Below are 26,228 nucleotides of genomic sequence, written 5' to 3'. Positions count from 1 at the left end.
GGCAGAACATCGCCCCCTGGTGGTCATGCCGGGTGGATCCCGGTCGGGCGCATGCGGGAGCCTGTCTGACTGCCTCCCCGTTTCCAGCTTCGGAAAAATGAAAAAAAAAAATTTGTTGTGGTCCTGGCCGGTTGGCTCAGCGGTAGAGCGTCGGCCTGGCGTGCAGGGGACCCGGGTTCGATTCCCAGCCAGGGCACATAGGAGAAGCGCCCATCTGCTTCTCCACCCCCCCCCCCTCCTCTCTGTCTCTCTCTTCCCCTCCTGCAGCCAAGGCTCCATTGGAGCAAAGATGGCCCGGGCGCTGGGGATGGCTCCTTGGCCTCTGCCCCAGGCGCTAGAGTGGCTCTGGTCGCGGCAGAGCGACGCCCCAGAGGGGCAGAGCATCGCCCCCTGGTGGGCAGAGCGTCGCCCCATGGTGGACGTGCCGGGTGGATCCCGGTTGGGCGCATGCGGGAGTCTGTCTGACTGTCTCTCCCCATTTCCAGCTTCAGAAAAATACAAAAAAAAAAAAAAAATTTGTTGTGTCTTGGTTTCCCCTCTTAAAATGGTGATAACACACTATGCCATAGGGTTAGTGTGAGAATTAAACAGGTGAGTAGATGCAATGTGCTTAAAACACTATCAGGCACCTGTAAAGTGAGCACTATGTAACCAATAGCTCATATTCATATTCTTTTTTAAAATTTTAAATCTTATTTTTCAATTACAGTTTATACTCAATATTATTCTGTATTAGTTTCAGGTGTTCTTTATATTAAACATGTAAGTGGAATCATGGTACTTGTCTTTCTCTGACTGACTTATTTCACTTAGCGTCAGACCTACCCATGCTGTCACAAATGATAAGATTCATTCTTTTTTGGGCAGAGTAATATTCTATTGTATATATGTACCACAACTTTTTTATTTGTTTGTATTTTTCTGAAGTTGGAAATGGGGATGCAGTCAGACAGACTCCCGCATGCGCCCGACCGGGATCCACCCGGCATGCCCACCAGGGGGTGATGCTCTGTTGCAATCAGAGCCATTCTAGTGCCTGAGGCAGAGGTCACAGAGCCATCCTCAGTGTCTGGGCCAACTTTGCTTCAACGAAGCCTTGGCTGCGGGAGGGGAAGAGAGAGACAGAGAGGAAGGAGAGGGGGAGGGGTGGAGAAGCAGATGGGTGCTTCTCCTGTGTGCCCTGGCGGGGAATCGAACCCGGAACTCCTGCACGCCAGGCTGATGCTCTACCACTGCGCCAACCGGCCAGGGCCTGTACCACAACTTTTAAAAAAAGTTTTATTTATTCATTTTAGAGAGAGAGCAAGGGGGGGGGGGGAGAAACATTGGTCTGTTCCTGTATGTGCCCTGACCAGGGATTGAGCTGGCAACCTCTGTGCATTGGGACAATGCTCTAACTAACCAACATGGCCAGGGTCCACAACTTTTTTTATTCATTTGTTTATTGATGGGCACTTGAGTTACTTCCATATCTTATCAATGCCTCTTTCCCACTTTTCTGTTGCAGTTGTCTTTATTTTATGGATTCATTTATTTAGGAGAGTAACTTGTTGGCTGTCATGTATGTTGTTTCCTTGTCTTTCATCATTTGACATTTTTTTTTTTTTAAAAAAGGGATTACAGTCCATGCAGAAATGTTAAATGGCTTGTCAAACAAGTTTACAAGAGTCAGAGGCTTTGGCTAGAAATAAATGACAAAGATTTATTCAAGGGTCTTAAGGTTTGCAAATTGTAAACCAAAGTGTCTCAAGGAGAAAGAAAAGTTTGAGAGTTTTTATAGTAAAAAGCACTTTTGAAAACAATCGGCCCTTCACTGTGAGCCCAGGGGTTGGCTGAGGATGGTGATCTCCCAGATGTCTGGGGCCAGAATAATGGATGCCGGGTGCTCTGGATAATGAAATATTCTTTCTTTAGCATGACAAGTGGTTGTCTATAAGAGATATATACATCTCCAGCACACAAACATTCTTGAGATTGTTCAGAGGTGTATCTATATAATTTAGCTATATCTAGATTCTGGCACAAAACTGAAAATTTTAAAGTTTAAGTTCTCATGCTAAAGCAGGACTAGAATCATTTCTTCACGCCTCAAACTACTTGATTTTAATCATTTAGCAGCTTGACCATAGTGACTCCATTTTATTTCTTCCTTCTTTTCCTCACTTTTTAAAAATTTTTTTTTATTTTTATATTTTTTTTTCATTTTTATGAAGCTGGAAACGGGGAGAGACAGTCAGACAGACTCCCGCATGCGCCCAACCGGGATCCACCTGGCACGCCCACCAGGGGGCGATGCTCTGCCCATCCTGGGCGTCGCCATGTTGCGACCAGAGCCACTCTAGCGCCCGAGGCAGAGGCCACAGAGCCATCCCCAGCGCCCGGGCCATCTTTGCTCCAATGGAGCCTTGGCTGCGGGAGGGGAAGAGAGAGACAGAGAGGAAAGCGCGGCGGAGGGGTGGAGAAGCAAATAGGCGCTTCTCCTGTGTGCCCTGGCCGGGAATCGAACCAGGGTCCTCCGCACGCTAGGCCGACGCTCTACCGCTGAGCCAACCGGCCAAGGCTTTTCCTCACTTTTTAAAAATGATTATGAGGATTTAAATTCTAAGATAAGAAAACCAAATCATGCCTCTTTTTTTCCTTTAGGGATCAGAAGCTGTATATTAGGGGTGGACAATGAGTAATGGTTTCCCCCTCCTCTCCAGAGAATAGCATTCGGTTCCACCTGTCAGGACTGTGGAACCTGGTATCCAGGCAGGTAGTGAAGCCAAGCAGGATTGAGGACCTGTAGCTGCTCGTTTGTTCATAGTTGGGTCCAGAGGGTTTGGGAAAAGCCAGGTGGAGAATGGGAGGAAAAGGGAGTGTGTGCTTGGTGTGTGTGTGTGTGTGTGTGTGTGTGTGTGTGACAGAACATTACAGAGATGGGAGTGAGTTGAAAGGCTTTGTGGGGTTAAGTTGGCTCTAGATTCTGCCAAATCTCCTAAAGTGGCCTCTGTGAGGCCAGCAGAGGCTTGGGCTAGGGAGGGAGTCTGAGTTTAGATGAACCACTGGACTGTGCACTCTTGCAGATCAGGAATTTGATGCTTGGTCTTTCTGTGTTGACAGCTTCTTATGAAGAGCCCTCCAGAGGGTATGTATATTCAGCCTGGCACTGACTGGGCCATGGTGCTGGCCTGTGAGTGCAGAGACAGGGAGAGAATGGCAAGGCCTGGAGCTACCAGGAATGCTTCGGGGAAGGGACGGAGGCCAGACACTGGGCAGGCCCTGGAATGGGGAAGTGTTGCTCAAAGGGAAGCCGAGCCCTGAGCCTGTAAAGGGCTTGGTCTGAGGTGACAACCTGGCCAGCTCATTGAGTGGGGCTTGAGGTGGGATAAAGGTGGCAACAGGGGTCAGTTGTCTTTACCAAAGGCTCCTCAGGGTTACCTGTCTATCCTTTCTGAGCTGGGTCTGGAGAAAATGTGACAGGGTAGTACAGAGGGTGTGGCACGTGTGGCTGGAGGCTACTAGGAAAAGGCCAGTGTTTAGCTGTCTCTGTGTCCAGTGTTCCCTGTTCTAGCCCAGTGTTTATCCCTGTCTTTGGCTGTGTTTGAAAGTGCTGGGTTGCCTGACCTGTGGTGGCGCAGTGGATAAAGTGTCGACTTGGAACTCTGAGGTCGCTGGTTTGAAATCTCAGTCTTGCCTGGTGAAGGCACATATGGGAGTTGATGCTTCCTGCTCCTCCCCCCTTGTCTCCCTCACTCTCTCTCTCCTCTCTAAAATAAATAAATAAAGTCTTAAAAAAAAAGAAACTGCTGGGAACCTTTAAGTAGGAAAATGGCCGGGGTAGAAGGTGAGGAGGAGAGTTTGAGTGCAGATGCAAACACAGGCACAGACATGGATACAAGTGTACAGCTGTGTATCCACAGACAGCCTTCCCCCTGAACACAGACTCTCACCTGTATAAGAATGTTCACAGACATGTACACATGTTCAGGGTTTGCATGCAGAGAGGCCCCACAGAAGTGAACATCTACAAAATGACCCAGATACACAGGTGTCCCCTTCCTCTACAGAGACAAGTAAGTGGACAGACATGTTATTTAGGTGTGGGGGGTGGGGAAATTCAGGCCCAGGGTAACCATTCCCACTGGCTTCTGGGCTTCACATGTCGACTGGAACAAGGAGGAAAGGGGTGAGAAGTGGGGTCATACCCCATCCGCCTACTTTCCCTACAGAAATGGGATGCAGGGGCATGTGGCCAGGGAAACCAGCTAGGCAAGGCTCCTCTGGGGTCAGATAACTCAAGAACTGAGCTAATCTCTTAAGAAGGAGCTACACTGGAGGGAGGCTGTTGGGGAATGTGTAAAGCCAGTATCCATTGCCATCATCAGAGCCGCCTGGCCCATGCAGGTTCGCATTGGATTCAGACAGATGGTAATTGTTGGGCAGATAAAATGTATTATGCTCACTTTGTTAAAGAGGCCGTTGCCCAGGTGATATTAATGTGTGTTGGGGTGGGCTAAAGGCAGGCAGAATCCTTGTAGCCTGGGGCTTGGTTTTGGGATTAAGCCTTTCCTACCCTTTTTGGTGTAAGGTGGTACAATCCTATCATGCCTTAGAGAAGTGACTTTGTATTAGAGACTTCCCTGTTATGTATATTGGATTAAGGGTTTGGATTTCTACACTATAAAATGGGAACGGAGCGGGAGTTTGCTTCTTGGTTCCTGAGATTATCATTAGAAGAGAGAGCAGAGGAGAGCAGAGAAAGGCCACGTGGAGGAGGCCAGGAGAAGCAGCCAAGATGGTGAAGTGCTGAGTGAGATGCCAGTTTGTGTAGAGTTTGTATTTGGGATAAGGACGGAGATGGGGAACAGAGGAGAATAAGTCTGGTGAGCTAGAAACCTTTGATTCTAAGAAACTCGGATAAATCAGTAGCTTTGTGAGCACTGAGTGTGATTGGGTTTTGGAGCCCAGTGTGTATTTTTACTTGCCCGCCGGGTGCAAACTAGGATTAAAGACTATGGCCCACCAGTTTTTGGCTCCGTTGTTTCTTTGCCGACTGTCCGAATCCAATGGGAACCTGCATGTGAATGGCCACAATGGCGGCTCCTGGCCTTACATTTGGCGTAGTCTGTGGCAGGATTCGATACAGATCGGCAAGGAGCCTTTGAGTAGTGGAGTAGAGGACTGGCTAGTGTTAGGGTTCCCCATGGCTGTCCTTTTGGGGATTGTAGGCTGGCTGACTTTTACAGCCATGCGTGAGGAAACCGAGAGCTCCGTGGAAGAGGCTGCCCGGGACCTGCAAACTGAGCAGCAGAAGGAGATGGAGCAAACGCAGGAGAAACCGATGCTGACCCTGGAGCTGGAGGAAATGCTGGAGGAGGAGACCAACCAGGTGTTCGAGATTCGCCTGGAAATGGAGCAAACGCTGGAGGAGGATTCAGAGGTTCGTGAGTTGCAGCTTGCCCTGGATGTTGCGGAGAGCCAGCAGCGGCAGGAGGCCAGGGCTGAGGCTGAGGCCGGGGCTGAGGCTGAAGCTGAGGCCGGGCCCGGAGCTGCAAGGTCTGCGGAGCAGAAGGCTGCGGCAGCCCGGGGCTCGAGACTGGCAGCAGGAGTTGGTGTTTTCAGTTCCTCTATGGAGGATGAGGAGAATCGGACTGGAGTTGTGATCTGCAGTCTCCAGAAGATGGAAGCCCAGCTGGAAGGAGCACCTACTGCGGCCCCGGTAGGTCTGCGATTTTGGGACACAGGGCTGGACACGCTCTCCGGAGCAGAGATGGAAATGCTGACTGCCATTGCCATGTGCTCCTCTTTGGGACAGTGTAAGACCTGCGAGGACGGCAGGGATGAGGGGGGTGGCTGATGCCCCATGTGCGTGGACTGATTTCCTGGACTATGACCGGAGTGGGCATTGGCTCCTTTGTTGGATGGACTTTCAGATTACGGATTTTGGACAATGTAAAATACCCTGATGGGGGTGGGGGATGGCTTTGCTGGAAGCACTCTCCTACCCCGGGAAGCTTTTCCCGTGGCTAGAAAGAAGCCAAGGACATTTTGCGTTTTGGGCTAAGTGCTCAGAGACTGGTGAAATGTACCTTTGTAATTGTTGAAACTGTATGATTTTTGCTGTTGTAATCTGTGTAATGTTCTAATTTCCTTGCACAGGAATGCTGGTGATGTAAATTGTGGGTAGTAAAGTGAGCATAGGGGTGGATTGTTGGGCAGATAAAATGTATTATGCTCACTTTGTTAAAGAGGCCGTTGCCCAGGTGGTATTAATGTGTGTTGGGGTGGGCTAAAGGTAGGCAGAATCCTTGTAGCCTGGGGCTTGGTTTTGGGATTAAGCCTTTCCTACCCTTTTTGGTGTAAGGTGGTACAATCCTATCATGCCTTAGAGAAGTGACTTTGTATTAGAGACTTCCCTGTTATGTATATTGGATTAAGGGTTTGGATTTCTACACTATAAAATGGGAACGGAGCGGGAGTTTGCTTCTTGGTTCCTGAGATTATCATTAGAAGAGAGAGCAGAGGAGAGCAGAGAAAGGCCATGTGGAGGAGGCCAGGAGAAGCAGCCAAGATGGTGAAGTGCTGAGTGAGATGCCAGTTTGTGTAGAGTTTGTATTTGGGATAAGGACGGAGATGGGGAACAGAGGAGAATAAGTCTGGTGAGCTAGAAACCTTTGATTCTAAGAAACTCGGATAAATCAGTAGCTTTGTGAGCACTGAGTGTGATTGGGTTTTGGAGCCCAGTGTGTATTTTTTACTTGCCCGCCGGGTGCAAGCTAGGATTAAAGACTATGGCCCACCAGTTTTTGGCTCCGTTGTTTCTTTGCCGACTGTCCGAATCCAATGGGAACCTGCATGTGAATGGCCACAATGGCGGCTCCTGGCCTTACAGTAATGAAACAACGGAGCCACGAACTGGTGGGCCATAATCTTTAATCCTAGCTTGCACCCGGCGAGCAAGTAAAAACACACTGGGCTCCAAAACCCACTCATTCAGGGCTCACACAGCTACTGACTTATCCGAGTTTCCTAGAATCAAAGGTTTCTAGCTCACTAGTTTCATTCTCCTTTGTTCCCCATCTCCTTGTCTCTACACAAACTCTGCACTAACTGGCTTCTCTTTCAGCACTCCGCCATCTTGGATGCCTCTTCTTGCCTCCTCCACGTGGCCTTTCTCTGCTCTCTTCTCTGTTCTCTCCTCTAATGCTAATCTCAGGAACCAAGAGAGCAAGCTCCTCGTCTGCCCCACTTTATAGTGCAGAAATCAAAACCTTTAATCCAATATACAAACAAGGAAGTCTCTGATACAAAGTCACTTATCTGAGGCATAATGGGATTCCTCATGAGAGTGCACCACCCCACATCAAAAAGGATGGGGGAAAAAAAAAGGAAAGAAAAAAGGATGGGAAAGGCTTAGTCCTAAAACCAAGCCCCAGGCTACAAGGATCCTGCCTGCCCACAGCCCGCCCCCAACACACATTAATATAATCACGCCCATCCCAAGCAATCAACTGGGCAACAGGCTTCCAATTGGGCAGCACCATCTTTATTTGTTTTTTGTTTTTTTAATTAATTTTAGAGAGGAGAGAGAAATGGAGAGAGAGAGAGAGAGAGAGAGACAGAGAGAGACAGAGAGAGACAGAGAGAGAAGGTGGGGAGGAGCTGGAAGCATCAACTCCCATATGTGCCTTGACCAGGCAAGCCCAGGGTTTCGAACCGGCGACCTCAGCATTTCCAGCTCGACGCTTTATCCACTGCGCCACCACAGATCAGGCCCAGCACCATCTTTAACAAAGTAAGCATAATATATTTTATCTGCCCAACAGAATGCTTCTCTGGCTTTCAGTAGTCTGGGGTGGGGTGGGTGGGTGCAGACCTGTGGACTAGAGCTTCTTTGTTCACCTTTTCCACCTATCTTTCAACTCTTGATTGCTCTGCTCTGGCTTCCTGAGTCTAGATATTCTTCCCCTATTCCCCAACCCCCTCCAGGAAGCCCTCCCCGATTGAGCCCGGCTTGGACCGCGGTTTCCCACCGCTCTGGAGGACTACAGGTCTGCTTACCATTCGGTACTGTTCCGGCTTGGACAGAAAGTCAGGTCTCGGCCGGGTGGACGTTGCAGAAGGCGGAAGCGCGGCCCTGGGAGGGGGCGCAGAGACACGTGGCAGGCGGCCAGCCCCGCCCCTACCTGTGTAAGCCGATCCGCCCGCGCCTAGCGGATAAAAGCAGCCAGGTCGCCCGAAGGTCAGCGAGCTCGGCACCCTCTCACCCACTGCTTGGTCCATCCCTGAGCAGCCAGCATGTCCACCCACTTCAGTTCCCAGATCTTCAGCTCTAGCTCCAGCCACCTTGCCCAGGCGTGGCGCTCAGGTGCGCCGCAGCACAGTGATCGGGCGGAGCCCGCTGCAGCAGCAGCCTCTACGGCCTGGGCACCGTGCGGCGACGCGTGGCTGCGCACTCCGCCTGTGGAGGTCCCGTGGGAGCCGGCATCCAGCGGGTCACCATCAATCTGAGCCTGCTGGCCCCGCTGCGGGTAGACATTGACCCCTCCATCTAGCAGGTGCGCCAGGAGGAGCGTGAGCAGATCAAGACCCTCAATAACAAGTTCTCCTCCTTCATCGACAAGGTGAGCTGGCTGCAACCTGTCCCAAGCTTGGTTGGAGACCAAGTGGGCCACGCTTCAGGTCCCAGCGGCCACTCAGCCCTGACTGCACGTGGGCTGGGCGCTGGGAGAACTAGTCTCTCTTTCTGCCAATATCGAGAGCTCCAGAGGCCAGGGGCAGGCGTTTCTCTCTGGGCCTCTTTCTCTGCACTGGGGCCTGTGTGGATTCAGAGATGGGGTAGGGATGAAATACCTGTCCCAGCAGGGGTGATCCCCGCCCCTATGACCCCTCCTGTCTATCTTGAGGCAGATGCTGAAAATAACGGGCTGGAGGGAGGTAAGGAGGCTCTCCACCACACCCACCCTCCTCTACCCTACCGGGTCCTCCAGCTTCCCTTTGGTGGTAGGAAGTGAGTGCCTGTTATAACTGCCTTTGGAGACAGCCCATTTGGGGGCAGGGAGGGGGAAGGGACATTTGGGAAGTGTTTTTCCTGGTTGTTTGGGTTCTAGAGAGATGGGGGTGGGGTAAGGGAGTAAGAGTGGAGGTTGGGAGGGAGAGGGTTGACTAGTGGGTCTAGATGGAGGGCAAAGTAGGCTGGGCCCAGGAACTGAGGGCTTACCCAGTTGGGCCCTCCTGGCCAGGGCCTCCTCTCTCAGGTGTAGACCAGGCCTTCCCTCTCCTGCCTTTGTGTACCTACCTGTCCACTTCCTGGGCCTCCAGGATCCTCTTTTCCTTCATCATTCAGACAGTACATGTCCTTCAGGTTTTGCTGAAGCCTCCCAGGCCCAGGTTTCTTCCCTGCAGTTGAGATGCTCTGTCTCATTGTCTGCAGCCCCCAGGTCCTGCCGGCTGGAGCTGCTGGTTCTGAGGAGGCTTGCTTCCCACCACCAGTCACACTGGGTGCTCCTTAGGGGCCTTTTGAGCCCTAGGGCCAAGCACATAATAGGTGCTCATGTTATACTGACCAGATTGTAGCACCCTGTCCTGAGGCCATGTTGGAGGAAAGGGGGAGGGGAGAGAGTATATATACTGAGGGAGGACAGGTCCCAGCTGAAGGGAGGAGGCAGAGTCAGGACCTGGACACAGACAGAAAGGGGAGCCCTTCAGAGAGGGAGGTGGAGATCACCTGTAATGCAATGAGAAGCATATGAGGGAAGAGACCTTAAAGCACAGTGCCTGGACACATCTCTGAACCAGGTGCACCTGACCCCTGGGTCACAATCTAAGAGGCTTGTTCAGGGTTCTTTCCTGGAGGAGAGGGCCAAGGGCTGGGGGCCCAGGTTGAGGACACTGCCAGTGGGAGGGAGCATGGGCTCTGCTTGTGTGGCTGGAGACCCTCCCACCCCCCTTGTTGGGAGGGTCTTGAGCACGACCTGCCCTCACAAGTTTCCTCCTCCATTTCCCTTCTAGTACGGTCTCTGGAGCAGCAGAACAAGCTGTTGGAGACCACGTGGGCTCTGCTGCAGGAACAGAAGTCGGTCAAGAGCAGCCGCCTTCTGGGCTTCTTTGAAGCCTACACTGCTGGCTTGTGGAAACAGCTTGTGGCAGTGCAGATGGAGGGGAGCTGCTTGGAGGTGGAGCTTCGGAGCACACAGGATGTGGTGGAAGACTTAAAGAATAAGTACTGCCTCCCAGTGTGACCTGTGGGGAGAGGGGTGTGTATGTCGGATCTGTGCCCCCAATCAGCTGGCCCTCTGCAAGCCCCCTCTGAGTTAGGGGTCAGAGGGTGACGTTGCACAGTACAGTAACCCCTGAAGGATCTTGACTAACACATTCCTTGCCTATCCTAGTCCCTCTTAGTCTCCGGGGGCTGTTTCCAAGTCATTTTCATCTTTTTGCCTTAAATTACTCTCAGTTAAATATCTGCTCCGCCCTGACCTGTCCTTTCCCTTTTGGTGCCTGATCGAGACCCCCAGAGAGGGCAGGGCAGAAGGTATGACAGACATGCTTCAGAACTTGCACAAATCTCACAGATTATTCCAGAAAACAGCTTTATTTATTTTTTTCAGGAGAGGAATTAGAGACAAGAGAGGTTCAGGGACCTGATTGAGATCACATAACGATCATTGGGAAAGCTGGGACTTGAATTTTGGGACCCTGACTCCCAGCAGGAGACATGGAATCAACTTGGGCTGAAAAGAAGCAAGGAGAGAGAATGATCATTGTGAGCCAGGACTGGGGTTGCAGAAGCTGAGAAGTGGGTATGATCAGGGCAGGAACTAGAAAGGAGGTTGTGAGAAGGAGCAGGGAGTGCAGGGGCCAGGAAGGCTGGGGTTCTTAGGACCTGGGACAGGCCTTTGAGGTGCCCACTGAGTTCTCTAGTCTCTTGAGGCTTGGGCTGGGACCCACCCTGGCATGCCTGCACAGTGGGCATTGGGGCTAGTGAGTGAGTTCTATGCTTTGCCTGGAGATGCATGACTAAGCCAGAGCAGGAACAGGGGCACTGACAGGTGGTAGAACAAAGGCCTCTGTGGAGAGTGTCTACCCCTACTTCCCTAGGGCAATAGTCAACAGGATAAATCCCCACAGCAGGGAGACTGAGACAGGTGCAGGGCAGGGAAGGCCTGGGGCAACCAGCAAGCCCCTTTTGTTATTTGCATGTGTGGGCACACACACTTACTTCCACCCCAAGGCCCACAGAGCTTTCCCGTGAGGCCAGGCTGACTGAGCTCCTGGCTGAGGCTGACAGAGGCACAGGAGGACCCTGGGTGCAGCTGCCCAGAAGCTCCCATCTGCACACTCCCTGGGCCCAGCGGCACATTGCTGTGGCAAGGTGGACAGACAACCTCAAGGATATTTCTATTACTGTTCTTAGGACTTGGGGAAATGGGACCTTGAGAGACTGGGCTCCTGGAGGGTGGGTGTCCTACTCCCTACCACAGTAGCTGTCCAGCAGGTCTTGGGCACTGCTCAGTTCACCTTTTTTATTTATGTTTCTAAATAAATGATGGGTTAAGCACACCTGCTGTCTTGCTCTATGCCATGATTTGCGGATATCCTCCTAAGGTGAGGCTGGCTCCTTGGGAGAAAGAGGGATGAGAGGAGGAGGGGACTTAGGCATCCTCTTCTTTTTTTTTTTTTTTTTTTTTTTTGTATTTTTACGAACCTGGAAACGGGGAGACAGTCAGACTCCCGCATGCGCCTGACCGGGATCCACCCGGCATGCCCACCAGGGGGCGATGCTCTGCCCATCTTGGGGCATCGCTCTGCTGCAATCAGAGCCATTCTAGCGCCTGAGGCAGAGGCCACAGAGCCATCCTCAGCACCCGGGCAAACTCTGCTCCAGTGGAGCCTTGGCTGTGGGAGGGCAAGAGAGAGACAGAGAGGAAGGAAAGAGAAAGGGGTGGAGAAGCAGATGGGCGCTTCTCCTGTGTGCCCTGGCCGGGAATCGAACCTGGGACTCCTGCACGCCAGGCCAACGCTCTACCACTGAGCCAACCGGCCAGGGCCTTAGGCATCCTTTTCTTGATTCCATAAGGTTCCTCCCCTTTAGGCCAGTTCTTTCCCCTGAGGGGGTAGGATTAGGTAGTGGTTAAGGGATGGGCCTGGAGTCAGACTGCCAAGTTTCAAGTGTGGGTTTAGCCACTTAGCGATTTAGTGACTGGACAGATGACTCTGTCTCTCTGTGTCCCCATCCCCTGCCCTGCTAATCATTGTACTATTGTTGTGAGGATTAAATGAGCTAATACACAGGAAGCACATAACAGTGCCAGCCCCATATGAAGCGGTCTGTAAACAGGGCTCTTATTCTTTGCTTTCTCCCAGTATATGCAGCCTTTGTCCTTTAATTCACATGTTTCCCACTCCCTTGCCCCATCCTACACTAAGACTCAAAGCCTTAGGAATCACCACATGGAAAAGGCATGTCATTAAGGAGAGGATGAGGGTGATGCAGGGTAGATTTTCACACCTGGATCTGAGGGGGCTGGAGGCAAAGCTGCACTGACACCATGCCCTCCTCTACTGCAGGTATGAAGAGGAAATTAACCGGCGTGTGAGAATGAGTTTGTGGTGCTGAAAAAGGTGAGGGGGGATAGATAGGAGGGATGGTGGATGTTGTCTGAACACGTGGGACCACATGGTCCTCTCACCTGAGCAGCCAATAAGGACCTGTGCCCAAAGTCTGGCCTGGCGGACTGCAAGAAGGAATGATGGGCTTGTAGAAAGAGAGATCTGGAAGTCGTGCTCTTATATCATAGCCTGACTTGTGTGTGTGTGCATGCGTGCTTGTGTGTGTATGTGAGTGTGAGTGTGTGTGTGTGTGTGCTTGTATGTGTATGTGAGTGTGTGTGTGCGCTTGTGTGTGTATGTGAGTGTGTGTGTGTGCATGTGTGCTTGTGTGTGTATGTGAGTGTGAGTGTGTGTGTGTGTGTGTGTGTGTGTCTGGTTAGTCGCTAGAATTGTTTCTGGGCCTGGAGGGGTTAGAATTAATATCAAAGGATAAAGGTTGGAAAGGAAGATTCCAATCCCAAATAAGGAAGTGTTGCATCACAGTCAGAACATTTCATTACAGACAAAGGTGGCACATGGTAGGCCTGAAATATTTGCTGAATGAATGGAATGGGTTGCCTTGAGGCAGAGTAAGTTCCCCATTCCTAAGAGGTCTTAGGTCTTACAGGGGCCCAGTTTAAGATTCTGATTTAACACATGTTCACTGAGCGGCTGATTTTTCCAGGATCATCCACATAAATGTAGCCTGTCCCCAGAGTGTTGGGCCCCTGGAGGTTCAGGGATGGGTGGAAGTGGGCACTACCCATAGGAGTTTAACAGCAGGAAAGTGTAGCTAGAAGGGATGCAAACATCATCTGGAACTGGGTTATCTGTGGCGCCCCTATACCAGAATCACCCATGCTGCAAGTTAAACATTCAGGCTTGAGATGTTCTTATCTCTGAGAGTGGTGTTCTGGAGTCTAGATGATTTTATGTTCTTATTTGACTGATTAGAAGTTGAAGCTCACAGAATCCAAATGATTTGTTCAAGGTCACATAGCTAATAGGCAGCAGAGCTGGGGTGTGTTCAAACCACCAAAGCTTTTAGGAACTGGAAGTGCTAGGTTTGGGGCTTTAGGCTGCTCTGGACTACCAGTACTTAGAAGATACCTCCAGTGTCTGTCATGCAGCCTGGGAGTATTGAGTAGAGGAAACTTCCTGCCCTGGACATATCAGGCCACCTGGAAAAACTGTTTCTTGTGAGGGCAGAGGTGTTTGACCCTGTAGGTTAGACAGTGCTGGCTTACTCCCACCCTTGCAAAATGGTCTGTGTACATCTCACCACCACCCGCAGGACGTGGATGCTGCCTACATGAACAAGGTGGAGCTGGAGGCCAAGGCAAGTGCCCTGGATGAGGACATCAAGTTCTTTAGGACCTTCTATGAGACGGTGAGGACCTCAGGGGTAGGAAACATGTCATGTCCTGTATGTCCTAACCAGGGAGCCATCTGGTCTACCCCCTACCTCTGGGCTAGTCTGGGTGTGTGTTGACTGTGTGGGGGTACCTTTAACCTGCTCTTTATTATTCTTTCTGGACTCAGGAATCCTTGATGGGCAGGGAGTTCAGGAGAAGGTGGCCTTAGCAGAGCAGGGTGGTAGAGTCCATCAGGATTGGCCTTTTAGAGACATGGAAGGGGCTGAAGAAGTCAGCAGGATGTCAAGGGATCCCCTGCTATGACAGAGTTCAGAGGTAGGTCATAGGGCAGACAAAGGAGCCCGAGTCAGGAGAGACTGGAGTGCCTGAGAGTTTCCACCCAGAGGGATTAGGTAGGAGTCTGCCCACCAACTGGCCGCTCTGTCTGTCCACCTTACCATTTCATTCTCTCCCACTCGCTGGTGCCCTGCTCTAGGCTTCCAGCTCTTTCCCTCGTGGGAGTTAAAAGTCTCTCCACTCCCATCAGTTTGAGGCTCTGGCCTTAGGCAGAAGATAAGGTGGCCAGTCATCTGGCAGGACTGGTCTGGGACAGAATTACATGTGACTCTAAGTACAGTTCTCATTTGTCAGTTCAGTCTAGCCTGCGCCTGAATATTCAACCTCCACCAGCCCCTCAGAGTGAATTTCCACGTGTTAATTTCAGGGGCTGAATCCTTGAGGCTTTCTTTGGGCATTTTTAATTTTAGTGAAGGTCTTCATATGTCAGTCACACACACACACACACACACACACGTACGTGTGTGTGTGTGTGTGTGTATGTGTGTACATATACTGGTAATTATTTTCTTCTCATTATGAAATACAGTATGTCCATAAAGTCATGGTGCACTTTTGACTGGTCACAGGAAAGCAACAAAAGATGATAGAAATGTGAAATCTGCACCAAATAAAAGGAAAATTCTCCCAGTTTCATACCTATTCAGTGCAGTTCGATGTGGGCTCACGCACAGATTTTTTAGGGCTCCTTAGGTAGCTATCCCGTATAGCCTTTACAGACTCATCACTGACTGATGGCCTACCAGAATGGGGTTTATCCACCAAACTGCCAGTTTCTTTCAACTGCTTATCCCACCGAGTAATGTTATTTCTATGTGGTGGCGCTTCGTTATAAACGCACTGATATTCACGTTGCACTTTGGTCACGGATTCGAATTTAGCGACCCACAGAACACACTGAACTTTCCTCTATACCATCCACATCTTGACTGGCATGGCCATGGGCTGCTCCACTGTATACACGGTGTTACGTCATCATCTGCGCATGCGCACATGCTGCCACATCATCCTACAGAAACTGGGAGGGTTTTCCTTTTATTTGGTGCAGATTTCACATTTCTATCATCTTTTGTTGCTTTCCTGTGACCGGTCAAAAGTGCACCATGACTTTACAGACACATTGTACATTGCAGAAAATCCAGAAAATTAAATAAAGCATAATATTGAAAACAAGTCACCTATACCCGCTCTTATCATCTTGCTATCTACCTTTTCAGACTTTTTCTGTGCATATACACACAGAGAGATACAGAGATATATATTTTAAAAAAATAGAACCATACTTTTTCTATATAATAGTATATCATGGGTATATTTCCCTGTCTATAAATACAGCCATACATCAGATTTAAAAGCTGCAGAGTGTTTCATCATAAGGCAGACTATGACTTATTTTACTCACTCTTAGTGATCCCCTTCACAGTAGAGCTCATGTCCCCCCCCCCCCTGCCCCCACCCAGTACCTCATAGCAGGAGCCATCACAGCTCACCACGCCTTCTCATTCTTTTACCGCCTAAGCCCAGCAGACTCTTCTTTGAAAAGTTGCTAATGGTTCTTCAGGGTCCAGAGTGGGTGGAGCTGTTGAGGAGGTACTATCTATGCCAGGGGTCCCCAAACTTTTTACACAGGGGGCCAGTTCACTGTCCCTCAGACCGTTGGAGGGCCGGACTATAAAAAAAAAACTATGAATAAATCCCTATGCATACTGCACATATCTTATTTTAAAGTAAAAAAACAAAAAAAAACAAAAACAAAACGGGAACAAATACAATATTTAAAATAAAGACCAAGTAAATTTAAATCAACAAACTGACCAGTATTTCAATAGGAACTAGGCTCCTCTCACTGACCACCAATGAAAGAGGTGCCCCTTCCGGAAGTGCGGCGGGGGCCAGATAGATGGCCTCAGGGGGCCGCATGTGGCCTGCGGGCCGTAGTTTGGGGACCCCTGGTCTATGCTCTCTTCCTGCCTGGTGACTCATGCCCACTCTGTCCTCTTCTCCCTTTTTCTTTCCCTGGTATGTGGGGAATTCCAGGATGGGTATAGGAATAGGGGTGGGTCATGCCCCAAGTCCTGATGACTGTCTGGTCCATATAAGAGTTGTCAGAGCTGCAGTCCCAGATCTCTGAAACATCTCTGGTCCTGTCCATGGACAACAACCGCTCCCTGGACCTGGACAGCATCATTGCCGAGGTCAGGGTCCAGTACGAGGAGATGGCCAATTGTAGCCGGGTTGAAGCCGAGACCTGGTACCAGACCCAGGTATGCAGCTATTGGGGATACATTTCCTCCTCCTGTAGGGTCCTTGTGGCAGTTTCCCTTACTCCTCACCCTGTCCCAAGCCTTTAGGGCCTGGTCTCACTGTTCTGGCAGGCACCAGTGGTTAAGTCTGTGGTGCTCTCCAGTGTCCTGGGTAAAAGAGGATGCTAAGGACAGGGCCCTGCCCTGTTTAGGGAGCAGGGAGGCGGAAGTAAACATGGTTAATAATAGCTAAAATGTGGCAAGTACTCATAATACTAGGCATTTCAGATATTTTTTCTGTATTGACTCATTTAACCCATAGAACAGTCTTATTAGGTAGGCATTATATTATTCCCATTTTACCATTGAGGAAACCGAGGCACAGAGAGGTTCAGTAATTTGCTTAATTCCATACAGCTACTAGATGGAAAAGCAGTGTCCTAGGGCTACAGACCAAAAACTGTGTGGAGGCAGCACAACTGACTGCAGGTGCTGCGAGAATGGCTGGGGGTGCTGAGGCAGGAGCAGAGGCAGGGTTTAAAGCAGCACAGAGGGCTGTCTCTGCAGGGGTAGGGAGTCATCCAGAGTGTGCAGCAGAGGACACAGTTATGTCAACAAGGAGACCTGTGCTCAGATAGACTGTGTGACCCCTGACAGTGCCTTCATCCCCTGGGGTTCACTCTCCTCATCTGTGAAATGGGTGGTGCTGAGGAGGGGGTGCTTGGTAGGTGGGGGACTCAGACTTGCAGTGATTCTCTAGTACTAGGATGTGATGGGAATGGGAAGAGCCCCGGGATCAGTGGGGATGGGGCCCAGGAGCTGTCCTTGTCCTCCCTGTCCTGGCTGTGAGGAAACTGAGTCCCTGAGCTACTACTGCACTGCTCTATGTCTGGCCTCCTGGCACTTGCTGAAGGTTGCTGGGAGCAGACTGTCCTCCCTGGGAAGATAAGCTGAGAGGGCTGTCACTCAGAACCTTAAGCCGTCCTTGGGTGGGGAGAGGGACAAATCGCCTGTAATCATCGCTTACTCCCTGCCATACTTCTCTGTGTTGTCGACCCAGTTTGAGACCCTCCAGGCTCAGGCTGGGAAGCATGGGGATGACCTCCGGAATACCCGGAATGAGATTGCGGAGATGAACCGGGCCATCCAGAGGCTACAGGCTGAGATTGACAATATCAAGAACCAGGTGAGCACCAGCTCTCCTCCTTGCTTCTCCCCATTTCTTTTTTTTTTTTTTTTTGTATTTTTCTGAAGCTGGAAACGGGGAGAGACAGTAGACAGACTCCCGCATGTGCCCGACCGGGATCCACCCAGCACGCCCACCAGGGGGCGACGCTCTGCCCCTGGGGGGGAGATGCTCTGCCCCTCCGGGGCGTCGTTCTGTTGCAACCAGAGCCATTCCAGCGCCTGGGGCAGAGGCCAAGGAGCCATCCCCAGCGCCCGGGCCATCTTTGCTCCAATGGAGCCTCTACTGCGGGAGGGGAAGAGAGAGACAGAGAGGAAGGAGAGGGGGAGGGGTGGAGAAGCAGATGGGCGCCTCTCCTGTGTGCCCTGGCTGGGAATCGTACCCGGGACTTCTGCACGCCAGGCCGACGCTCTACCACTGAGCCAACCGGCCAGGGCCTCTCCCCATTTCTGAGGGCATGTGCAAGACAGCCAGCTAACAATAAAGAGCAGGACACCTCTGCCTCCCATCCTCTGTCTCCCCCCCCCCCCCCCCCGGGCTGAGGGTGGTGCAGCTCAAGCCCACTTGGGAGAGCTCCAGGATGGAATGTTCTTGGCCAGGTTCTGGCTTGGGCCAAAGGGAGATGTCTTAGCTGGGCATAGAGTCGGTGGAAGAAGCCTCAGGCTGGCCGGCCAGAGAAGAACCACTGTTCTTTACCAAGTGGCACTGAGCACTCTCCTTGCTCCTAGCTCTGGGTGCAATATGCAGAAACCTTACTATGGCTGACCAGGCCCTGTCCCAATCCTGTCCTCATTTTCTACCACCCTCTCATGTGCTGCGCTCCAGCCACACCAGTCTGCTTCCTGTACCTTGCATTTGCCAGGAATATTCATGCTTCAGGGCCTTTGTAGTTGGTGTTCCCTCTACCTGGAATGTGGTTCTTCCTGCTCTGTATGTGATGGCCCCTTTCCTATCCCTAGGGTTTAGCACAAAAGATCTCAGAGTTGGCTTTTTCAACCATACAGTTAATCTATCAGCAGTCTAGCTAAAGTTCTCTGAAGCACCTCTCACTATCTGAAATGTTCTGTCTTATTAATTAAGTATTGATGGTCCCCCAACTTCACTGGAATATAAAAAATGCCTTAAGGCAGGGGCTGAATTTGTCTGGTTCACTGCTGCTCCCTCCCTTCCCAGCACCTGGCAGCATGGTTAGGGCAGAACCAGCGGGAAGCTGGTGTGCGGAGTGTTGATGAGGGAAGGGAAGCCGGTGTGCGGAGTGTTGATGAGGGAAGGGAAGCCGGTGTGCGGAGTGTTGATGAGGGAAGGGAAGCCGGTGTGCGGAGTGTTGATGAGGGAAGGGAAGCCGGTGTGCGGAGTGTTGATGAGGGAAGGGAAGCCGGTGTGCGGAGTGTTGATGAGGGAAGGGAAGCCGGTGTGCGGAGTGTTGATGAGGGAAGCGGCTCCGAAGCTCTGTTGGAGGCACAGGGGTGGGAGGGACAGCTCAGCCTGAGCAGGTGTCTGTGGGGGCGGGGGGGAGAGCTAACTTCCAGATGAGCTGGGAGGATGGGATGTGGGAGGTGGCTTGCCCAGAGACATCCTCCCCTTGGAGCCCAGTAGGCCTGTTGACATGAGGATGGAGGCTGCCCCCTGGCACAGATGCAGGGCTCTGAATCACCAGTGGAGCAAGTCAGCTTCCAGGCCAGTGGAGAAGCACAGCACAATAAATGGCAGGTGCCCAACCCTGCAGCTTCGGCCACATCCGGGTCTTCTCTCACACAGCAGGGCAGAACCAGCCCCCACAGTCTACCATCCGGGTCTTCTCTCACACAACAGGGCAGAACCAGCCCCCACAGTCTACCATCCGGGTCTTCTCTCACACAACAGGGCAGAACCAGCCCCCACAGTCTACCATCCGGGTCTTCTCTCACACAACAGGGCAGAACCAGCCCCCACAGTCTACCATCCGGGTCTTCTCTCACACAGCAGGGCAGAACCAGCCCCCACAGTCTACCATCCGGGTCTTCTCTCACACAACAGGGCAGAACCAGCCCCCACAGTCTACCATCCGGGTCTTCTCTCACACAGCAGGGCAGAACCAGCCCCTACAGTCTACCATCCGGGTCTTCTCTCACACAACAGGGCAGAACCAGCCCCCACAGTTGGGATGTCTACCATCGTCAAGGGGCTCAGAGGCAGTGGGATGGGCCTGACCACAGGGGCACCAGTGTGACAAGAGAGGCACTGAAAGGCGGCAGAGGGGCAGACAGCATCCTGAGGAGGATGGGGAACTGGGCAGAGAGGCAGATGCATGAGCTGAGAGAAGAGGCACTGTGGGCAGGGAATGGCAGTGAGAAAGAAGGAGCAGGAGCCCTGGGCTAGGGCCTGGGGATGACGGCCCTCTGAGCTGACAGGATGAGGCCTGGAACTAGATAGGCTCCTGTGGTGGGGGGTGAGCACAGGCAGAGGGAGTGCTAAGGCTGGGCAGGAAGTGGCAGTTACTGCGCAGGTCCGTCGAGAATCTGATCATCACCCCTCCCAAACCTGGGGAATGTTGATCATGCATTTTAGGTCTGGAGGTTCTAAGCCGTGTCTCTGCTTCAAGTCCCTGGATTCTGGGCTTGTTCCAAGCTGCTTCCTATTTTGAGGGTGGTTCTGGTTCTTATCAGCTGCCTGAAATTTGGGAACTTAAATAGGGTCACATGTCCTTAGAGATCCTCTAGATGAGGAGTGCTGGGGTGTTGGGCATTTGCAAATTGTAATAGCATTTATTAATAAAAGTAATCCTAATAGCATTTATTATTAAGTGCTCATTGTATGCTGGACACTGTGCCAAGGACTTGTGTATTACCTTATTTAATTCTTGCAGTATCCATCTGAGGTAGAAGTATGGTTATTGTTTTGGCTAAGAAGGGTTGATTTATTCAAGATCACACAGTTGGTAAGTAGCAGGGACAGGTTTGGAACCTAGGCATTGGGCATCAGAACCCATGCTTTTAACCCTTAGAATCTTCCGGTGCTTGGGGAAGTAGGGTGGTGCCACTGAAGCCCCATAAGCAAGTTGCCCAGGTGCTCGCCACAGGATGGGGAGGCAGGAGGGCAGAGACCGGTGAGGCCTGCCCCCACCTCACAGCTCCTCTACTGCCTACAGCGTGCCTGCCGAGTTGGAAGCTGCTCTCACTGAGACTGAGGACCATGGGAGCTAGCACTCAGGATGCCTGTGCCAAGCAGGAGGAGCTGGAGGCTGCCCTGCAAAAGGCCAGGCAGAGCATGGCCCAGCAGCTGCGTGAGTACCAGGAGCTCATGAGTGTGAAGCTGGCCCTGGACGTGGAGATCGCCACCTACCGCAAGCTGCTGGAGGGCGAGGAGTGCCGGTGGGGTCACAGAAGCTGAGAAAGGGTCCTTCTGGGGCTCAGTGGGGTCTGGGGCTTGACATTCGTCCATTGACAAGCATCTCCTCTTCTGCAGGGTACTGAGGTGGGAGGTCTAGGGAGGGAACAGGTGATGCTTGCTTCTTGCCTTTGAAGAGATGACCTAGAAGGAAAGACCCTGTGGTGTAAAGCTCAGTGGACAAGTTGAAGTAACAACTTCATGTATGTGGCCATGGGCAGGGTCATCTTATTTAATCCTTAGGACACATTTAGGTAAACAGGTTAGTTATTGTTGATATGGAGTAGAAACTATGGTTCAGTTTTATCAATTGAAGGGACAGGGCTGGTGTGCAGTCAAGCTCTGCTGATTCCTGGTTCAAACATCTTCCAAAATCTTCCAGGCTGCTTCTCACTATGCGAAGTGCTAAGTTACGTGGTATTGACTGAATAGTGGAGGAAGTTCATTTCTCCCTATTCTCAGAGGTACTTGCATACTTACCTGCAGCCTGAGAGGAGGCTGGGGCGGGTTAGTCTTACGGAGAATTCTTCATGAGGACATGGAATCTATGTCCATGAAGTTGGGCCTTCATACTCACCTGGATGGGTTGGTTGACTCACCCAGTCAACAGAAGGGCTTTAGACTGTGCCTTGGGGGAAGGTTAGGATTTGGAGAGGGTGCGAGGGGATAGCATGGGCAAAGTCCTGGAAGTAGGACTCATGATGGCTTGGCTTGTTGGAACCCATCAGAGAGAGAGAATATGTAAGACATGTTTCTGCCCTCAGGGAGCTTGCAGAGGGGCAGAGGAGACAAAACCTCTGCAAAGGAAGCACTCAGAGACTAGTCACTTGGATCTGTAAAATTCTGAGTTTACAAATAACTTTTTATTTTCTGAGCACTATTCCAGAAGGCTGGGGAGAGAAGATGGGAGATGAATGGAGTGGAGAAGAGGGAGCTGAGGAACAAGGGAGTGCTGGGGCAGAGTGCATGAGTACTGAAATCACTCTGGCAGTAGTGGTGGGAAGGAGGAGGAAAGTCGGCACCTAGACTTTGTGGAAGAGGAAGTGAACACCGAAGTCCTTTGGGGAGAGAGAGCAGCTTATCTGAGGAACAGGGTAGCCCATTAGCCCAACTGTCGCAGCCAATGTGCCTCTCTGCGCCCTCCACCACGCGAGTGTTGGAGCCTCACATCCTTGGGAATGCACACCCTGGGTCTCTTTTCCTCCTAGAATATAAGAGCAGGGTGGGGGAGGGTGCTTAGTGGAGCCTGATCCACTTTCTCCTATGACCTCTGGGCACATAACGTGGCTGAAGCTTAGTTGAGTGGCATGCCCCAGGTCACCCAGTAAGCAGAGACAGTCTTCCTGGAAGCCCCAGGTCACCCAGTAAGCAGAGACAGTCTTCCTGGAAGCCCCAGGTCACCCAGTAAGCAGAGACAGTCTTCCTGGAAGTCCCAGGTCACCCAGTAAGCAGAGACAGTCTTCCTGGAAGCCCCAGGTCACCCAGTAAGCAGAGACAGTCTTCCTGGAAGCCCAATCTCAGATCAGGTTATCACCACTGGGGTGATAGAAGCAGGTGATCCTGCTTCTCTGAGAGGAGACTGTCCTCTCTCCGCCCATTGGGGACATGGAGATGGACACCTTGTTTTTATCCCTAAATCCCTCAGCCCTTCCCACGGGCGAGTATAGGATTTAGAAACTCATCCAGTTTGGGGGGGGGCCTTTTGTTAAGAATACAAAGTTACAAATATAAAATTAGGCATAAAAACAAATATTTATTTAGGATCAGAAGAGAAAAATCACACAGATCTTTAGATCCTGAAGCATTCCGATTCCTTCCTTTTGAGTTCTTTAGGAATTGAATTCTTACATGGAATTGTTACCTGAAGGCAACCCAGCTGCCTCCTTCCACCCGTCCCCCCCCCCCCCCAACTGCCAGGAACTCCCAGCACTTGGAGGGGCCACTTGAACCAAAGGCCCAGAAGCTTCCTAGCACGCCCTTCTCTTGCCCTTGGCTTTTGCTCTGTCCCTGGACTTGGGGCAGCTGGAGCCCTTACTTCCTCCGCTAATTTGAGGTGTTCCCTCCCACTTGCAGAGCACAGTCCTCTCCAAGGCCAAGGGCTTGGTGACCGTGGGGCTGTGTGTCACAGAGGATACATACCCAGCTGTCTTGGGAGGGTTTTTAATTTCTGGTACAAGGTGTGTTTCAGCCCCCCAGGCTGCTTAAAGCCACCCCACCTCCCTCCCCATTTCCTCCTCAGTCCCTGCTGGAACGGCATTCACTCAGTCAACAATACACTGATTATTTCAACACATATGAATTACTACGTGCCAGACTTCACGCAGGGTCTGGAGATACATTAATCAGTCAGCTGCAGCCCACTTTGAGGATTTTATGCTCTGGCTAGGCAGCTGTTTATGTAATAATAAGGGCAGTTACCATTTGCTGAATCCTGTGTGTCCAGAGCTTTTTAGGTAAATTATGTCATTTAACCCTGACAGGCAACCCTCTGAAGTTGGTACTGAGTTAGGCCCTATTTATGGGTGAAGAAATGGAGGCTCTACATCTACAGGACCTTGGGAATGTCTTAGACTCTAGATGTAGCCAGTAAGTAGCAGGGCCTAAATGAGTGTTGCTCCTCACTTCTCCTTGCTCATTTTTCAATGAGACTGAAGGAAGGCTGGGAGTGGGGATGAAGGAAGGAATACCATCCTGCTGGGGACTCGGTGAAGGGGTGCCTGGGAGTGCCTCCTCCAGTGCTCAGGAGAGAGCTGCTCTCATAGGTCTCTCTTCTGCCCCAAGGTTGAATGGAGATGGACTGGGAGCCCTAAAGATCTGTAAGTCCTTGGCTTCAGCCCACCCTTCATGCTTTCTGGACTGGGTAGGGTCTATAGAATGGCACATTGGTCTGAGGGTCTGGCCTTATGGGGACCTGGAGTCTCCTTCCCTTCAATAGCTTCCAGCAGGCACCCTGGAACTCCCAGTTAGCCAGACTCAACATCCCAGGGAAGCCCTGCAAGAGGGCAAGGTTGGGCAAGGGGCACAACCCTATCCCCCACTGTCCAAGGCTCCTTCTGGGCTGGCCCATGGAGTGAGCTGGGAAAGAGACATATTGGTGGGTGGAGAAGGGCAGCCATGGCCGCAGGGTGGGGTGGAGTGAAGGGATGGGGTCTTGGTGGTGGGCCCGTGCTGATGGAGTCCTCCTCTCTTCTCTTCCAGCTGTGGTGAGTACCACTGGTGGTGGTGGCAGTGGGCTGGTCTTCGGGGAAAACATGGGCAGCAATGCCCTGAGATTCTCGAGTGGAACTGACAAGGCCTATTCTATGAGGAGCACATCTGCCACTCGTTGGAGTGTCTCCCATCCAAGTACTAACCAGGCCCGACCCTGCTTAGCTTCCGAGATCAGACGAGATCGGGCGCGTTCAGGGTGGTATGGCCGTAGACCGTTGGAGTGTCTTCAACTGAGTCCCAGGTTTGGGGAGGCCCATATCCCTTCTCCCCACAGTCACAAGAAGATTCTCATCCTGGTCTCATCCCTGGTCCCAAGACTGCAAAGCAGCCTGAAAAATCATGTCAAAATAGCTTCTAATAAGGCCCTGGCCAGTTGGCTTAGTGGTAGAGCATCTGCCCAGCGTGTGGAAGTCCTAGGTTTCATTCCTGGTCAAGATACACAGGAGAAGCGCCCATCTGCTTCTCTCCCTTGCCCCCTCTCTTCCCCTCCCACAGCCACGTCTCGAATGGCTCAAGCAAAGTTGGCCCTGGGCACTGAGGATGGCTCCAGGAGCTAAAATAGCCCGGTTGCTGAGCAGTGGAGCTGTGGCCCAGCCGGGCAGAGCATTGCCTGGTAGGGGCTTGCAGGGTGGATCCTGGTCGGGGTGCATGTAAGAGTCTGTCTCTGCCTGCCCGCCTCTTGCTTAATAAAAACCAAACCAAACCAAATAGCTTCCAATAAACAGTTTCTTACTGAAGACTGGGTGAGTCCATGGCAAGTACCTGGTATCCTGGCTTCATTTGGCTGAGCAGAGGAGGGGTTGGGGAGGGAGGAGCCCTAGAGAGGGGAGGGAGGAGCCCTAGAGAGGATAGGGTCTGCTCTGATAACTGGAAGCCTCTTGTGCAGGAGACTGGGGGCGCTGCTCTAAGGAACTTGTTGGCTCTTGAGTGTGAGGCCTTGGCCTCTTCTTAGGGCTGGAACAGTTCCAACTCTTCTGAAGGAGCTCAGAGACACACAGGGAAGTTCTGGCTTTGCCAGGAAGTGGGCAATGGAGTCCTCTTCTGCTGAGGGGTGGGGCTGTTTGCACCTCCCCCCTTCACTTTGCTGCCAGAGTGCATTCCTCAAGCCTGTTTCTGGGTGGACCAGTCAACTCTCAGACCAACTGCCTTCAACCCTTCTTGGTACCCTGGTGGTGTGTGTGTTTGAGGTCCTGGAGGGGGATCTCTGGGTTTAGAATTCTGTGGGGTTGGTGGCAGTGGGAGGAGGTCTGAGTGTTTGGGAGGGGAGTAGAGTGAGGGGCCCCTGGAGTCTGGGTCGCTCGTAGTGGCTCTGTGCTTAGAACTGTAGGCTGAGAGGCGGTCTCTGTATCTGGGCCCTTGAGGGTGCATCTGTGTTAAGTCTGTGCTTGATGGGGCATCTGTGTGTCAGGTCTGATTTGGGGTTTGTGTGACTGTGAGTGCCTGGGTTTTTTTTGTGGTTTATGCTTGGGGATATCCCCCAAGATGGAAACAGCACATATGTTGGGTACTGGGAGGAGGCTGGAGGTCTCTAAGATCCTTGGGGAACAATGACAGTATGTGTGTAGGGAGTAGGGGTCTATCCAGGGAGTGTTGGTTTATGGGGGAGGGGAAGTCTGTATATTTGAGCCCATGGCCAGGGATTTTCACATGTTGAGGTGGAGATACAGTGGGAGAGGGGTGGAAGGTGGCCCAGCAGCCCACGCGATGAGGTCCCCATCCATGGTGTCAGGAGAGCCAGGCCCTTCTCTTCCTTGCTAAGGCTCCTCTGTTGCTCTTCTCACTTTCCTTCCAGTTCCTTCAGTGTGTCTTGTTTTCCAGGCTGCCAGCCCCATGTCCCTAAACCTTTCAGGATGTGGAAGTGAGGCACCCTGGGCAGGTGCCCCAGAGATAGCCCTCTCTGCCTCTGTGGCTGAGAACAGTTCCTTTGTTTCCTCTAAG

The 26,228-nt window shown here is 51.7% G+C and overlaps 1 protein-coding gene across 1 annotated transcript; it reads left to right on the top strand.

Annotated features, from left to right (window-relative positions):
• The first annotated feature begins 8,059 nt into the window (after nt 1-8,059).
• Nucleotides 8,060-26,152, top strand: KRT7 (keratin 7). The gene is given in 14 exon segments (XM_066360242.1): nt 8,060-8,322; nt 8,324-8,367; nt 8,369-8,624; nt 10,011-10,204; nt 12,553-12,575; nt 12,578-12,606; nt 13,868-13,961; nt 16,383-16,549; nt 17,589-17,714; nt 20,855-20,892; nt 20,894-21,064; nt 23,862-23,896; nt 24,279-24,425; nt 26,109-26,152. Coding segments are annotated over 14 exon segments (1,410 nt in total). The 5' UTR covers nt 8,060-8,280.
• Nucleotides 26,153-26,228: the final 76 nt, after the last annotated feature.

The sequence above is a fragment of the Saccopteryx leptura genome, chromosome 1 (assembly GCF_036850995.1).
Source record: "Saccopteryx leptura isolate mSacLep1 chromosome 1, mSacLep1_pri_phased_curated, whole genome shotgun sequence".
NCBI classification, from domain to species: domain Eukaryota; kingdom Metazoa; phylum Chordata; class Mammalia; order Chiroptera; family Emballonuridae; genus Saccopteryx; species Saccopteryx leptura.
The sequence above is the reverse complement of the archived record's forward strand: the minus strand, read 5'-3'. Positions and strand labels throughout refer to the sequence as shown.